At 35.3% G+C, this 16,569-nt stretch overlaps 1 protein-coding gene across 1 annotated transcript; it reads left to right on the forward strand.

The window, feature by feature from the left end:
* The first annotated feature begins 2,558 nt into the window (after nucleotides 1-2,558).
* On the forward strand, nucleotides 2,559-9,450 carry LOC131426252 (cell cycle control protein 50A). The gene is made up of 6 exons (XM_058588842.1): nucleotides 2,559-2,774; nucleotides 3,014-3,147; nucleotides 3,205-3,750; nucleotides 8,526-8,661; nucleotides 8,736-8,901; nucleotides 8,979-9,450. Exons 1-6 carry the CDS (start codon nucleotides 2,723-2,725, stop codon nucleotides 9,022-9,024), a joined length of 1,080 nt encoding a protein of 359 aa, XP_058444825.1. The 5' UTR covers nucleotides 2,559-2,722; the 3' UTR covers nucleotides 9,025-9,450.
* The last annotated feature ends 7,119 nt before the right edge of the window (nucleotides 9,451-16,569 follow it).

Here is a 16,569-nt window from a genome sequence, read left to right on the forward strand (position 1 = left end):
GAGAAAAACACCCAACACGGGGCTCAAAGCGTCCTCGAGACAAAACTTTGGGGGATATGCGAAACAATAACCCAATGCATGAAATAATTCAATAGATCAAAGTAAGTTTATTTTTTGAACAATACCGTATATGCATCATTAAATATTGAACATTTTTGTAAGCCAAAAATCAATATATATTTTTATTTTCATATTTCCAGCTCGACTCAAGGTGGCCGCATCCGGAAACGCCGCTTTTTTTATGCTATACATGTTTTCATGTAAAGGCTTTAAGCACTACTGGCAACAAATTGGTATGCCTCGTTTAAGTGTTAATAAAATGAATGTTTGTTCCTGAATGGCGTGTTTATAATGTTGAGAAATTACAAACAAAATTAATTGACTAGATTTTTAATTACTGATGATTCGGTAATTTATTTTTTCATTTTATTTGATTGCCGAATATTCAGTGAACGTTTCACTGAGCAAACAGTAAATCTTATGCTGACGATTTCGGCAATATTTGACGTTTGTCAAATTTGAGGATGCCGAGACGCTCAGTAATTTTATTTTTGCCGAGATGATTGCTGATTACTCGGCTGTGCGAATCTCGGCATTTTTTTGCCGAGACTCAGCTAAAAAATTTAAGTGTGTATAACTCAGACAGAGTAACGCATGTAATGCTTCAAAAAGCAAAGTCCTGGCATTACATTCCTTTTGTGGTATTTGACCTTTCTGTTTCAACAGACTTCGCAGCCGATTCTTAGGGTACAGAATGATTACATGCCTAGTACTACGATCCTATTGACACTAAGAATCCTTCTTTGTAATACCTCACGTCACCTATAAATGGATTCTGGAACCGATCCTTGACCTGACCCAGCTAAAATGAATCCCTTAAGATCTACTTGTTTTGCTTCCTGCTCAATCAACTGCGCAGGCTAGAACAAATGATATATATCAAGTATTATAAAGCTACCCAGTAGGTAAAGTAACGCAGAAATGAAATGCCACTTACTACTTCAAAATCGTCCTCGCGGGTACGAGGAAGGCAAACATATACGTTTTACATTAAGGCCATCGTCCAGGTACCATGTGCGCGGGTGGTTTTATTAAACTTTCTATGGAAATTTTGAAAAATTTGCAAAAACCATAAACATATAAACCTTTGAAACGCTTTTATCTATCTATCAGAGTAAAAATAGCTGAAAAATTCGGAGGATTTTCCGAGGCTTATCAAAAATAGCTCTGAAAAATGAGTGTTTTGGTGATCCTTCACAATTATCTGGAAAAATAATGCGATGATATATTTTTTTTCAAATAAATCTTATGATGGCTACAAAGATTACATTCGGACACATTTTTGGAAAACCTTTTCACTTTTTTCATAGAAAATCAACGAATTTCAAAAAATTAAACGAAATCGGTTATATGAAATTCGTTGATTTGCCATGAAAAGCGTAAAAAAGGTTTTCGAAAAATGTGTCGGATTGTGATCCTTGTAGCCAGCATAAGGTTTATTCGAAAAAAATCATGCCATCCATACCATTTTTGCCCTGCAGATAGATAAAAGCTTTTCAAAGGTGTATGTTTTTGGTTTTAGCAAATTTTTTAGCAAAAATTTAATAAAAAAAGCCTACGCGCATGGTGCTTAGACGATGGCCTTAAATTGTGACATAACATTGTTTTTTAATTGGAGCATTCTCCAACTAGCGCACTGAAAATAATTTGCACGCTAGCATCATGTGCAAAGCATTTGAACTATCGCTACTTGTAGAACACATGAAGTTCATGAAAACATACACTTAATTCATAAAATGAGTGTGAACCTGTTGATTTACCTGAAACGCACATCAAAATGATAAGATATATCGTTACCTCTAGATTCTATATGAATTTCATATGAATGTCACATTGTTTTTCATATAGATTTCAATTGAAACAAAGTTGACCGAATCAATTGTTTTGCACATACATTTGTGCTGTACTCATTTCCACTAGAAAATGAAGTGTTTAACACATGTAGTTCGATTTAATAACAAAACACATCCCATCCAAAAGAAAAACACATTAAAGCTAAGTGAAAAATAATCTCATCTTGCATCTTAATGAATTTGCACATGAAATCCTAAAACAAATCGCTTTGGATATGTATTGAAATTAAAATGCACATTAAATTGAAGTGTTTCTTACATATCAATCGATCCCACAAATTTTTATCAGTATAAACAAACGAACACTTAAATCAATTAAATGCTACTAACGAATTTCGGCTGTAGAAATTTATTCTAACCGAAATTTATAATATTGATACAATAGTTTTCAGTGTAACAGTACAATAAGTTTACTATCATTTACCATAAAGTTGCATGTTGCGAAAAAAAGTATAAATCATAAACTTCAACGTTACTACAATAAATTAGAATGTAAAATCGATTTTCACATTGGCGGCCAGCAGAAGTGTAAACGGGGCTTAAAGCACGACAATAATTCATAATCTACAATAACTATAATTGGTGCCTAATTTCTTCAGCGTACACAATCAAAAGGCCTCTCGTTTATGCGATCTGTCAAAATATTTTTTTTTCATTTATTGTTGGAAAAAATTTTCACATCGCGTTGATTGTAGTAATTTGATAAAAGAAAATATTTTGTGGCAGAAAGAAACAGTTGCATTTTACAAAATCGCAAGAACTTGCTAATTGAGTATTTCGCTCGGCATCTTGGAAGTCTAGTCGATACGATGCCCGACGCGGTGGACGGTGGAAACATTCCAAAATCGAAACGACCTTCGGGTGAGTTAATGGATTTGCTGTCTATTATAGTTCCGCGATGCAGTCAAGTTGTTAAAATTAGTATTGATTTTTTTTTTTGGTGATGGAAAATAGTAGTGACTTTTGAACTGATTCAATTCAGTAGGTGAAATCTGTTAATTGAACTGTTAGGCTCGATAGCAGTTATTGTATATAAATAGCAAAAGAGTTTCTAGTGTCGGAGAGTGACTCATGTCATTTATTTGTTTTTCTTATCGTAGACTCGGCTTTCAAGCAACAGCGACTTCCGGCCTGGCAACCCGTATTGACGGCTGGGACAGTCCTTCCGGCCTTTTTTGTCATTGGAATCGCCTTCATTCCCGTAGGGGTAGCTCTGCTCTACTTCTCGAATGCCGTAAGTGCTTTGCGCCCCGACGGATTATGGCAAATAACTTACTTGTCATCTTTTTAGATTACTGAGTTTGTGTACGATTATACCCACTGTATTCAGATGGGTAGCAATAATCGTACTTGCTCGGAAGTGCTGAGCATGAAGGAAGCGGACGATTGTGTGTGTTCGGTCAATTTTACACTGGAAAAAGATTTCCTCGGTAAAGTGTACATGTACTACGGGCTGACCAATTACTATCAAAATCACCGACGGTACGTGAAGTCTCGTGATGACGATCAACTGCTCGGTCGTCTCTCGGCGACACCGTCCAGTGATTGTGCTCCCTTTGCCTACACCGACGATGCCAACACGCTACCAATTGCACCCTGCGGTGCGATTGCCAATTCACTGTTCAGTGATACCTTCGAGCTAACATCGGATTTGTACGGCCCGGTTCCGCTGTTGAGAACGGAAATTGCCTGGCCGTCGGATCGGAAGATAAAGTTTCGCAACCCGGAAGGTGAGGGCAGTCTGAAGCAAAAGTTGAGTGGATTTTCGCGGCCCAGGGACTGGCAGAAGGATCTGTGGGAACTTGATCTTCTCGATGATAATAACAACGGCTTTCAGGTGAGTGCGGTTGAGTTGTGATTCACAGTTTATGGTGCAATTATGCTCTAGATATTTAACTAGAATTTTTAGACCTGAACGAATTTTCCTGGGTCATGAAAATGGTCATGGCCTGCAATTAGGGGCGCTGGTTTTTGTTTTATAATCAGGTTCACTTCCGTTAATATAAATCATTTAATCAATTTTGATATTTTCTATACACAATAAAACTTAATTTTATAACAGTCCCATTTGTTAGTCTACTAGTAAAAACAAACTAGTTTCGAGACACCGCATTCAATATGGTTTGCTGTGTCAGTCGTTTAGAATGAGATTCAATAGACATGATAAAGAATATACCGTGGTGGCAATATCACATTCGAATTCATTCACATTCACATTCACATTGCAAGTTGCTTATCCTGAATCGTATAAATAATTTTGTGACGTCGTCATTGGCTGAGCTCGAAGGAAGGAGAGGGAACATTGGGAATATTAATATTCAACTTCATGAAGCTCGAGCTATACACAATATTGCTTAGCATATATAAGAAGAGATACTAGTTGGAAATGACGAAAGGCACAGTCGGAACTATTTTTTACGAGATGATCAGTAGTACTGTCGTAGAAGTAAAGCCGTTCTAGCAAACGGTAGTTAAAAGTGAAATTTTACTATAGAAATTAAAGTTTCAACAGCGAACGGCTAAGCAAATGTGCTCGAAATCCTCTAATAGTAACCTTGACTGTCTAGACTGCTATGCAACAGTTCGAAAAATAGGCTGTCTAAATTGCACTAAAAGTACCTAGTTTTGTCAGACTCAGGTCATCTACTAGAAAACAGAATATTCGCTTTGATTAAATAAACTCTAATCAAAACTGAGAGAAGTAACAATGCATCATTGATTACAAAAAAAAAATGGAAAGGTATTGTCAGAGCCATAACCGGATGACGAGTAGGATGGATTTTTCAAGTTCTTCGATGTTAAACGCTATTCAGTGCATTTACCTTGCATTCGAAAGAGCAATTAAACCTATACCTATCATATTTGTCCGTATTACTGGATCTGAACCCAAAATATAGTAAGAACAGGTACAGGACCATAACATGGACCTGGACATGTAGTATTGGAAGTCTGTGTTCAGGCTGTGGGGGAAAAGACCTGAATCAGAACTAAATTCTGAATATGAAATATGAATCTAAATTCTGGAATTGAATTTTGGTCTGAATTCGAGTTTTAGCTTCTGAACTCAAGTTCAGAATTTAATTCTAGTTTCAAAATCCAGCTCTACTGTTTAGTTGCAGCATTCAGATCCCAAATTCAGTTTTTGTTTAGACCCAGAATTTAGTTCTAAGCTCCTGATTCAGAATTAAACCAAAAAATTAGCAGTCCAGAGTTTAATTCTAAAATCTGAAATGTAGAGTTCAATTCTACAGTACTGCTCCTTCAGTTCCCGGATTCTGCTCTTGAATTTGAGTTCAGAATTCAGTACCAGAATTCTGGTTCAGAATTCAAGTCTAGAATTCAAGTCCTGGATTAGGTTCTAGAATCCGGATACAAAATTCATGCCCATAAACCATTTCATTCATTTCCAGTTCCAGAGTTCAGATCCAAAATCCAGTTCAGGTTTCGTTCAGTTTCAGAATTCTGGACTTATATTCTGGAACCTTCTTGAATCATGAATTCTGGGACTGAATTCAGCTCCAGAATCCTGGTTCATAAATCTGATCGAAATCAGTTCTAGAATCTAGATGCAGAATTCATTTCTGAAATCCAGGTTTAGAATTCAGTCAAAAATCCAGACTTTAATTCTAGAACCCAGAACTTAAGGTAGCGCTTCGCCGTGGTCACGGGAGTTCGCTGCCTATCCCGGGGTTTCACGCACTTTACCCAAAATTATGAGAAAACGGGAAAGAAAACGGAAATTCCAAGAACATACGATTCTAGATAATTAATTTTTCTATCGATTCGTATATAAAATGTGCCTGATAAACGTTTTTATCGAAAGATTTCGTGCGAGTTATAAAAATAAATGAGTTTTTCCTTATTCTTTCGCACGCACACAATGTCAACGCATGCATTGGGGTGTGCAAAATGCCACATGTGGTAGACGCTAACAACATTTCTTTTGTTTTCGTTTTCCGTTCTCTCTGCTTAAACGTTGAATATAGATGAGTAGAAAATGTAAGTAAGTGTTACTACTTTGTAAAATAATTACTATTCATGTTTCAATAGAACGAGAAATCAGTAATGATTTTCATCGTTACTAGCTTTGACGCTTTGTTGAAAACGTAGCACATCCCTACATATGCGAGTTGTTTATAGCGAGAAAAGGGAAAAATAAAACAAAATGTTTAACAAAACTCGCACGAAATCTCGCGAAAGAAAAGCTTTCTAACTGATATTTTTCGCCAAATGCATAGTAAAATCATTTACCTACAATTGTATGTTTTTGATTTTTCGTGAATCGGGTTAGTATTGGAGAAATTTGCAATTTAGGGTGAAATTTCGGCGAAAAAGCAAGAGGAAGCAGTGAGTTGTCTCGCTTCGACCTGACCACGGCGAAGCGCTACCTTAATTTCAGAGTTCGGAATTCAGAGTTCAATTCTAGAGTTCTGCTCCTGGATCCAGCTTCCGGTTTCTTCTTTAGATTTTATGTTCAGAATTCAAGCCCAGAATTCATGTCCTGAATTGGGTTCCAGAATCCAGATCCACAATTCAGGTCCACAAACCATTTCCAGAATCCAGGTCTATAATTCTTTTCCAGTTTCAGCTTTCAGGTCCAAAATCCAGTTCTAGAGTTCAGTTTCAGAATTCTGAATCTACATTCTGAAACCTAATTCTAGCTCTGAATTCTGGAACTGAAGTTTGGATCAGGTTTCTTAAACTGCATAATCCAGGTTCATAATTCAACCAAAAATCCAGAATCCAGAGTTCAATTCTGGAACTCAGAGCTCAATTCTAGAATCGTGGATTCAATTCCCGGTTTCTGTTCTAGAATTTGAACATAGAATTCAAGTCCAGAATCCAAGCCCAGAATTCACGCCTGGAATTCGGTTCCAGAATGCGGTTTCAAAACTCAAGTTCATAAACCCTTTTCAAAATCAAGGCCTATCGTTAAGTTCCAGGTCCAGAGTTCAACGCCAGAATTCCATTTCAGAATTATGGACCCATATTCTGGAACCTAATTCTAGATCTGAATTCTGGAACTGGTTTTTGGGATTGAAATTGAACCTTGAATCTGGAGCTGTTGTTTTTCGAGCGAAATTCTGGATCGGGGTTTTGGAAATGAATTCTAGACATGAAATCCAAACCTGGATTCACTTTAAACATTCCTAACCGACAGCTAATTATTTTATCTGGACCTGGACCAGCGCCCCATAGTACAGTAAGACATGTTCACGTCAAAATAAGACGAAAAAACTCCATCCGAGGATGCGCAATCTGAATCTTTTTACGCTAAGTTAAATTTTGAATTTAGTCTTCTAATACATGTTTTAAGCCGTCTAGATGGTGGTGAGCCCAATTTGTCCGCGTCCTTTGCCTCTTTCTCGAGAATGACGATTCATAAGTAATTAAATTGTTCCACTAGAACAATATGCTCAATCTCATTGATCTATCACATTCATCTACTTACCAAATATGTTGTTTTAATGCTTTGTTTAGTGTTTGTATCACCAACCAGAAATCTGTCCGGGAAAATGCGAAATTATGCAGTCTGAGTAGGTCTCGGATTCTTCGAATGACCAGATCAGAATTCTTTTTGGTTCAGACGTTTTAGTTGTCGTTGATATTTTTAGTTGAATTAGTTTAACTGTCTAGGTATCTACTGTTATAGCCAGATTTGAGATAGGGAGATTATGACAAGTTCAAAATTTGTCTTCGAACTGTTAGGATAAGAGTGGCTACGAGACATTATAAAATGCGGAAATAAGTAGATATTCAAATAAGCCTTATTTTATCATTATCGTAGCACCTCAGTTTAGGACTAATTGACCTTCAATTGAAATAACTGCTTTTTTCTCTTGGTATTCGGCTGCCGAGAGATTGAAGTACAAAAACTATATGTTTAACAACTAACGTTTCGTAAGAAATTTACCAATACATTTCGGATATTAGAAACCAGACGACTATTATAAATAAGTTGTCATTTCCATATTTGTAGATCATTTTTATAATATAATAATTGTCCTTGGTGTTGCGTTTCGAGGTACGATTGGTTTCAAATCGATTGACTACCATTCTAAGAATTTGAACTGTACCGGACGTGACATAAATAAATAGAAATATTACAGCATTAAAATATCTACGTTATTGGTCATTTCATGTTCTAAGCGCGTTTAGGTTGCACGTTGAGCATAATCTACTACTTCTAAGAATTATATGCCTTTGGTTCAACATGCAATTTTGATCGATCACAGTTAAAAGAACTAGCGATTCGCGATATCCATGAATGAGTCTATTGAGGCATCGCCCTACCGTTATGTATGTGAAGTATCGACCTTTCGAATCGCTTCGAGATCTCAAAATAGGTAAATCTATTCGGTTCGGCTCAACATTATTATGTTTGCCAAAAACTTCATGCTTACACAGAAAATAAAAACTATCTATTATTTTACTTCTTTTTACTTAAATTTGCGTATCCGTCGTTTCTCATCAGACAGCGCTACTTGTGTCACTGATAGCTCTACTACTCGGGTTTCCGGATTTATTTGCTTTATGCTTTTACCATGAATTGAAACTCAGCTCTTGCCTCTTAACATTGTGGTAATTTTTCATCGTTTTCATCCTTCACAGAACGAAGATCTCATCGTTTGGATGCGCACGGCTGCGCTGCCCAGTTTCCGCAAGTTGCATCGCCGCATCGACCACTCCAAGAAGTACTTCGTGGATGGATTGGGAAAAGGAAACTACACGCTGAAAATAAACTACTGTAAGTTTTTAAAAGCCGGGACCGGTACGTTCGGGAAGTTGCCGGAGTAACATATGTTCGGTGTTCCGTTTCAGCCTACTCGGTCAGTGAGTTTGACGGTACCAAAAAGATCATCCTGTCGACCACGTCGCTGCTGGGCGGTAAAAATCCCTTCCTCGGATTTGCCTACATCATAGTAGGCAGCGTCTGTCTTTTGCTGGGCATCGTTTTGCTTGTGATTCATATCAAATGTAGTAAAAAGTATGGCGGCGTCGTTGTTTAGTTTTTTTTCTACTGCGACATTGAAAATTGTTAATGCTTCCTTTTCCGTTTTACAGCACTTCCGGCATCAACAGCGTAAGTCAGCGCACGCCGTACACATAGGAGTTACTTTCGTTGAACAGCTAAGTTACCCTTTCCGAAACGTAGATTCCCTACCTGACTGTTTGCTGGTTGGTTGAATTTGTCAGATTTTTAACGCGGTAAGTACTGTTCAACAGAGCTGAGGAGGAGCCTAACTAATTCATTGGAACCGAAAACGAAAGGATGCTTTAACAATCGTGTCTAGTTAAGTTTGAATTACGATCATACTTTTTTTTTTAAACTAAGTGATTGTTTGTACAGTGTTTGTTTTACTGGCAACCGGATTTTATTTATAGGAAAATGATATCAGAAGAATACAGTATTGTTGTCTCAGGCGAGCATGAATTCAGCATATTTGTTAGATGGTAGGAGAAGCACAGACAAACATTTGTCAAATTGATGCAAAGAAAAATAAAAACTGAAGGCAATCAGATAAATGTTGGAAAACGATCGCGAATGATAATGTTTTTACGTGGTCTGTGGGGTTTGGTAAAAAAATCATTTCGTCAGCCTCGACAGTTATCCATGCAATGCCCATTTGTTCATAAGTGTTTTTTTTATTGTTACGGAAATGGTCATGGTCACATGCCTAACATAAATAACACCATTCTAGTTTGATTTTTCCAAAAAGCCCATGATCATGTAAGAGTCTTTCTTTCTTTTACTTCACGAGGTTTCCCTGATAATGACCATCTGCAAGTATTCATTTTTAGGATGAGTTCCTGACAAACGATGCCGATTCGAGTCTTAGTTTAAACATCAGACGAATGAGGAATCAGAAATTGTATAATGGTAATGTTTCGTCTAAAAGGCATGAATAGGCACTTGACTGGGTACCGTTCGTCTAGAATTCCTCTTCAACGAAGTATGTATGTATGTATGTATGTGTGAAGCCACCATCAGTTCAAGGCATTACCAGTGGATGCAGGTAGACTTACAGTAGATCCGAATTTGATTATCAGATAACTTTCATATTACTGCTGTTAAGAAGGCCAAAATGGGTTTTGAGGACCCGGCGCCTTCCAGCAATAACATCCGGCCATATAATAAAAGAATTCGCTGTACCAGCTTAAACCTGCCTGATGGTTTGTTTGTTAGAAGGGTGCGTCTTACTCATTTCAGACCTTCTGGGGAAAACACACAGCTTTCCCCTGTGAATCGGGTTGACATTTCACTCCTTCATCCAGTCATTCACTTGTAAGATACCCTGATGCACTCCCATCCCTCTTCCCTTACAATGTACTTGAGCATAGTATTATATAATGTAACATAATACACTTAAATATAATTTCCGGCAGTATAATACAATAAAACACAATATAGTATAAAACGGTGCAAAATCGTATGGTACAGTGTATTATAGTCTACTATAATATTTTATGATGAATATAATAGTATCATAATGTTATGTGACATAATATAGTAAAATATACCATAATATATTATAATATAGTTTGGTCACTATACGACACTGAATATTACAAAATATTATTATGCATAAAATATAAAAATGTAATACATCACAATGCAATATAATACACTTATAATTGTGTATTAAAAAAATGTATTACAATACTATATAAAACAATACCAAACATTGTACCATAATATAGTATAATATAGTACAATGTAATATAATATAATACCACAAAATATGACGTAATATAATATGATACAATTTAATAATATATGTGTAAAGTGAAATGTTTAGTATGGAAATGAAAATGTAGCTGATAATGATAAAGATTATAATAATGGTAACAATAGTAATAATAATAATAATAATCATAAAAATAATACTTATAGAAACAATAGAAATACTATTAATAATATTATTAATAATATTAATAGTAATAAAAATAATAATAATAATAATAATAATAATAATAATAATAATAATAATAATACTAATAATAATAATAATAATACTTAAATACTACAAAATAATATAATATAACATAATATAGTATAATATATTTTAATTTAATATAATATAATACAATGTCATACAATATAATATATTATAAATCAATATATAAAATAACAGTTAATGTAGAGTGTCAGTTATGCTCTTCTATCTTCGCAATACTGCAGGAAGTAGAATATTTCTCTTCTAATAACAATAATAATATCCACATCTATAAAAATAATATATGTTATTATTATTGATGACAAATTAATAATAATAACAATAAATATAATAATGAAAATAATAATAAAAAACAACATAATTTAGTACAATGAATTATATAATAAATAATAGCATGAATAAAATGATATGTTGCGATATGCTATGATATTATATTACTTCAATTTATATGTCATTTCTCATCCTCTCATTCTGCCATCAACGCATTCCATCGACCAATTGTCACCACAGATACACGTGTAGGCATGAAACAGGAACCAGTGAGCACCAAGCTCACCTTGTGACGACCTTGATATTTAGTTAAAATTTACTTTAAAAATGATAACTTATAAGGAAAACAAATTTATATTTTGCGCAGAGGTACGTAGTACTACTCATAATAAAGCCTATAATATAATATAATATAATACAACATAATGCAATACAATATAACATAATATAATAGAATACAATATAATATAATAAAATATAATATAATATAATACAATATAATATGATATAATGCAATGCAGTATAATACTATACAACATAGTATATAATAACATAAAATAGTGTAAGACGATAATATGTGAAATAATATGCTATGATACAATATAACAGTTAATGTCGCAGTGTAAGTTACGCTCTTCTAATAATAATAATAATAATAATAATAATAATAATAATAATAATAATAATAATAATAATAATAATAATAATAATAATAATAATAATACATGATGTAATAAACAACAGAATTATATGTTGTAATATACTATGATAAACACTGCACTTTAGGATGGGCTTCAACCTGCAAGCCGTTTCGCACCCTCTCATTCTGCTACTAACGCAGAAGGCGATAGCACCCAGTCGACGCCGTTCTATTGACCAAATGTCATCATAGACGCTCGGGGAGGCATGAGATAGGGACTTGTGAGGACTTAGTTATCTCACCATTTGACGACCCAGAATTCCTCTTCAACGAAGTGTATAAAAACCGATACATTATTGACCGTTTCCACAATGAAGTCACTTAAATATTTTAAGTTTTTCCCATAAAAAATCTACGTATGTTGGGGTTTTGCTTTTTGGCTTATTATTCAGTTCCTAATAGATACTTCTTTAAACGGTACTCCCAAAGTACATTGTTCACAATCAACAACCTCTCATTAATCCCAAAATAACGTTTAAAAACAGTTACACCGTCGGTAAAATAATAGTATTTTCTAGAAAGCATATCCAATTTAAAAAAAAACAATTTTAGTGGACTAAGACCAAACTATTGTATATCGCTGTTGAATATCGTTTTTAGAATTGGGAAAAAAATGTTTCATCACTTCCCACACCAAAATCGCACTGGAGTAGTAGTAGTTCATTGACCAGATTACCAACAGATTTTAGTGTACGCAACCGTAGAGCTGTATATTCTGTCATTCTAACCGCAACTTCTCAACGTGGCCTTGTGTAGTAAGTGGTAAGCGAATTAGCAAAAAAAAAAAGAATAGATACACTCTCTATCTGAAACTAACAGTTGAATACACTAAAACAATATGAATAATAACTATCGCTTGTCTCCAGTTTGACTAACGCCTTCGGTTTTGATGACGACCACCAAGGGGTCCTCCTACCCTACTTCGTTTTCCGCCAACTTCACCCGACGACGAAAGAAACGAGCAAGAATTTCGGTGATGCTGGAAAAGGGGTTGAACGAATATCATTATGTATGTAAATTTGATGAAATGGTACCGCACAGCATTGATCCGGCTGCCGCAAATCCTAAGAAAAATGATTTTGCCGCTTATCGTGCGCTCGATGGGAACAGGTTGCGGCGAGTCGGATTTCCTCCACCTTTCTTTCGTGGTCTGCCCTAGTCCGAGGACTTTGTGACGATCGGGCGTTGTTTCGCTGAAAATTTGACTTCGTCGCATTGAATGGAGTCGGTAATAGTTGCTATTTTGAGTTCTGAACATCGGAGCTCTCGGTAGAAGAGATTGCCAAATTAATGAAAATCAGTTCCACAAGGGGCTGCACCCGGAAATTTAACAGGTTTTGATTTTGCTTATGCTAATTGGTTTCACGGGCAAATCATACAGTTATTTTAGCCTAGATGTACGTCTATCCGAAATGGAAAATTTGGGTTTCAAATTTGGGTTTCAATTTTGCAAGAGGTTAATTCCCGATATCGAACTGTTACCGCTTGAGACAGCTTCAAGAGTCAAATTTTGAAAACGTTTTCGGTTTTTCAAGCTAGAGTTTTTCGCGAACTTGTTCCCTGGCTTGAGAAAACTGTGTCATTGCTGTCGCTCTTCCTGCGGAGGATTTTTATGTTGATTGGCATGAATTGGTATAATAATTAGAAGAATTATAAGTGCAATATTTTCTCAAGCTGGTATGAATTGTAAATTCAGTAGATAATGCCAAAAACGAGAGCGACTTAGCGATGTTGTTCATTTCAAATCAGAATTGCAAAAACTTCTTTCAATACTCAATCTTCAAGATTTTTGAGAGGCCTTGATCGTATTATCAAAATCTATTTCCTGAGTTAAATCATTCAAGTTTTATGAGATTATTCACATAAATGTTTTATTTTTTTATGCTCTATACGGGATTTATAAAGGGTGATTTTTAGGAGGTTTGTTTTTTTCAATAGAGATTACTCTATTGTCTGAAAGTTGTTTTGACAGTGTAAAGTGACGTCTCTACTCAGTATTGTTTGGCAAATCATCATAAATAGTTTAACTCCAGAATAACGCTATCAGTGTTCGATTAAAACTGTTTATAGCACAAAGTTCTCTTCAGTGGTGAGGCGTATTTTTTGGTTGAATGAATTCGTCAACAAGCAAATTTTTCGTATTTGGAGCAAAGAAAATCCACACGCCGTTCAAGAATTTCCGATGCATCCCGATAAATGTACTGTTTGCTGCGCTCTATGGGCTCGTGGAATCATCGGTCCTCTTTAAAAATGAGGAATAACGACGCGTTACCGTGAATGGAAATCGATACAGAAGCATGATCAATGAATTTTTGTTGCCAAATCTTCAATATATGGATGTGGACGAAATGTGGTTTCCACAGGATTATTTTTGTGGGGAGACGTGAAGTCATTGTAATATGTGGATAAACTAGCAACGATTGATGCTTTGGAAACCAATATTCAGCGTGTCATTGCTTGAAAAAGTGGTCGAAAGTTATACCTCCAGAATGACTTTTGTAATAAATACTCGTGGCGGCCATATGTTGAATGCCAAGAAATTATCTACCAATTAAAAAAAATGACCTATATAAAATATCAGCTGATCACGGCGAAAGCACAGACTAACAGACATGACAGTATGAGTAAATTCTAATAAAAATTATTTTTCGTGATGCACTAGTTCCACCTATATTGTACTGCGCGAACTATTTACTATCTGTACACCCCTTGTGTTATGTAAAAGTTTTTTACTAGTTGGTTTCCCCTCGTTTGTCAACACCGATCAGCTGCTTGCAGGGATGCCTGATTTCATCAAAATATTTGAAAATGAATCGTCACAATGTTTTATTGGATTACGTTGATAATATATTTAACTTTTTCTTGATGTTGGAGGGTAACCATTTATTCGACTCAAATTTGTTCATCTAGACTATTTTTTATTGTGTTGGTAGTTTTCACCCGAAATTAAGTGGCGGCAGACCAGAAGCAAGTAAATATTGTAACAAAACGGGTTCGATTTTTTATTGAGTTGGAGGATGAGAAGTAGGCGCAATTATGTATATAGTTTAGGCAATATCAAAGATAAACTCAAGATAGAGTAGTCTGGGATTTCTTAGGTATCATTTGAATAGGACCCCTCGATGAGCTCGGTTCACTGTCAATTTGAGTATTTTGAAGCAAAACAACAAGTGTCTGATCACTAGATGCGTCGTAACTATGACAATGATTGTTTATGTTTGGAAAAATATCAAGTTACAGTATGAACGATATTGAGAAATTTCGCTTTATATCAGTGATTCTTAGAATAAGAAAGTGAAAACTACTTAGAACCATTGTCTAGAATTTATTTAGTTTGTTATAGCCTCATCCCATGAAGCATCAGTTGTGGCAAGAAATCATTATATGCTGAATGTAAACATATGTGTGCTTCCTTTCTAACTTGTATTGTTTCCATGGCATTTTGTCGGAACTAGTCGACGCTTGTTAACGGAGGGTCAATAAAATTACATTATTACTGAACCAACTGGTTCACGATTACTGACCCAACATTTTTCAATGAAACGTATGGAACACTGTAATCTTCAGTTTATCTTTGGCAATATGTATTAAATCTGTATCCTGCATGAAATTCGCATGGACGTATACAAATCAATACATTACAGGTAATTCTGTATGAATGGCAACTCTGTTGGTAAATGAAAAAAATAAAGACAGTCTAGATGACAGACATGATGTTTTTGATAGGGTAACGTGGCGCCATCATGACACATGTGAGTACTGTCCCAAATAATGGAATATTCGAAATGACCGTTAAAATGATTGAAGAATCAAATTTGAGTGTCCTGTCTGTTAGTCTGTGGCGAAAGGTTTGCTAAAGAATCAAATTTTAATGGTCAAATGGCGAGTTCCATTGGAACCCACAAGTGCCTTTCCGTTCTACTTTTGACAGGCAGCCCTAATAGGTCCTCAGAAATGACAAAATGAGATTTAGCGAACGAATCGGAGTGTTTTACGTCTAGACAATGTAGAATATCTGTCGCAACAACAATAAAAAACTACACAAAATCAGGAGGCAGACATAATAAGTATTTCGCTGAAAATATTCATTTTGGAACGATCAGTGACAAAAAGAGCCGCATTTCAATAAAATTCAGTAGTAGTAATTATACAATTTTATCATATGCTACTTTTTATTTTAATATAAGTTGGTAAAATGGGACTTTCAGTAATAATTCAAGGTTCACGATTATTTTTGCTATAAACTTTTATTCGATAATTGTAGTAAAAAGAAGATTTGTCATTTGATGTTGTATTCATAGCGTAAGCGAACCCTGAACTTCACGTTTTTTCGATAGTTAGTTTTCATATGTAAGCACCATTCTCGTAAACTAGGTCATATAGAAAGCTAAAAAATTCGAATCCCCCTCCCACTTTGTCACAATATGCAGAGCTCCCTCTCCTCTAAAAGTGTGACGTAATTTGTGAATGAGGCCTAATAGAATAGTGTTCTATGTCATAGTGCTGAAAGAGATATATGAATGACGGTCGCTTCTTCAGTACTAGCAACATTGACGTAAACTTTTCTCGCGGGACGGAAAGCTTAGCATTCTTGGTTCAGCTGGAACAAATATACCATTTAGCATGATGGGCAACACGATTGACTAACATACGACAGCGATGTATAAACTCTGTTACTCTGGAATCTCCCGTTGCGTACGTACGTATATTCTCTGATTGTCAAAAG

Source organism: Malaya genurostris, chromosome 1 (assembly GCF_030247185.1).
Source record: "Malaya genurostris strain Urasoe2022 chromosome 1, Malgen_1.1, whole genome shotgun sequence".
NCBI classification, from domain to species: Eukaryota; Metazoa; Arthropoda; class Insecta; order Diptera; family Culicidae; genus Malaya; species Malaya genurostris.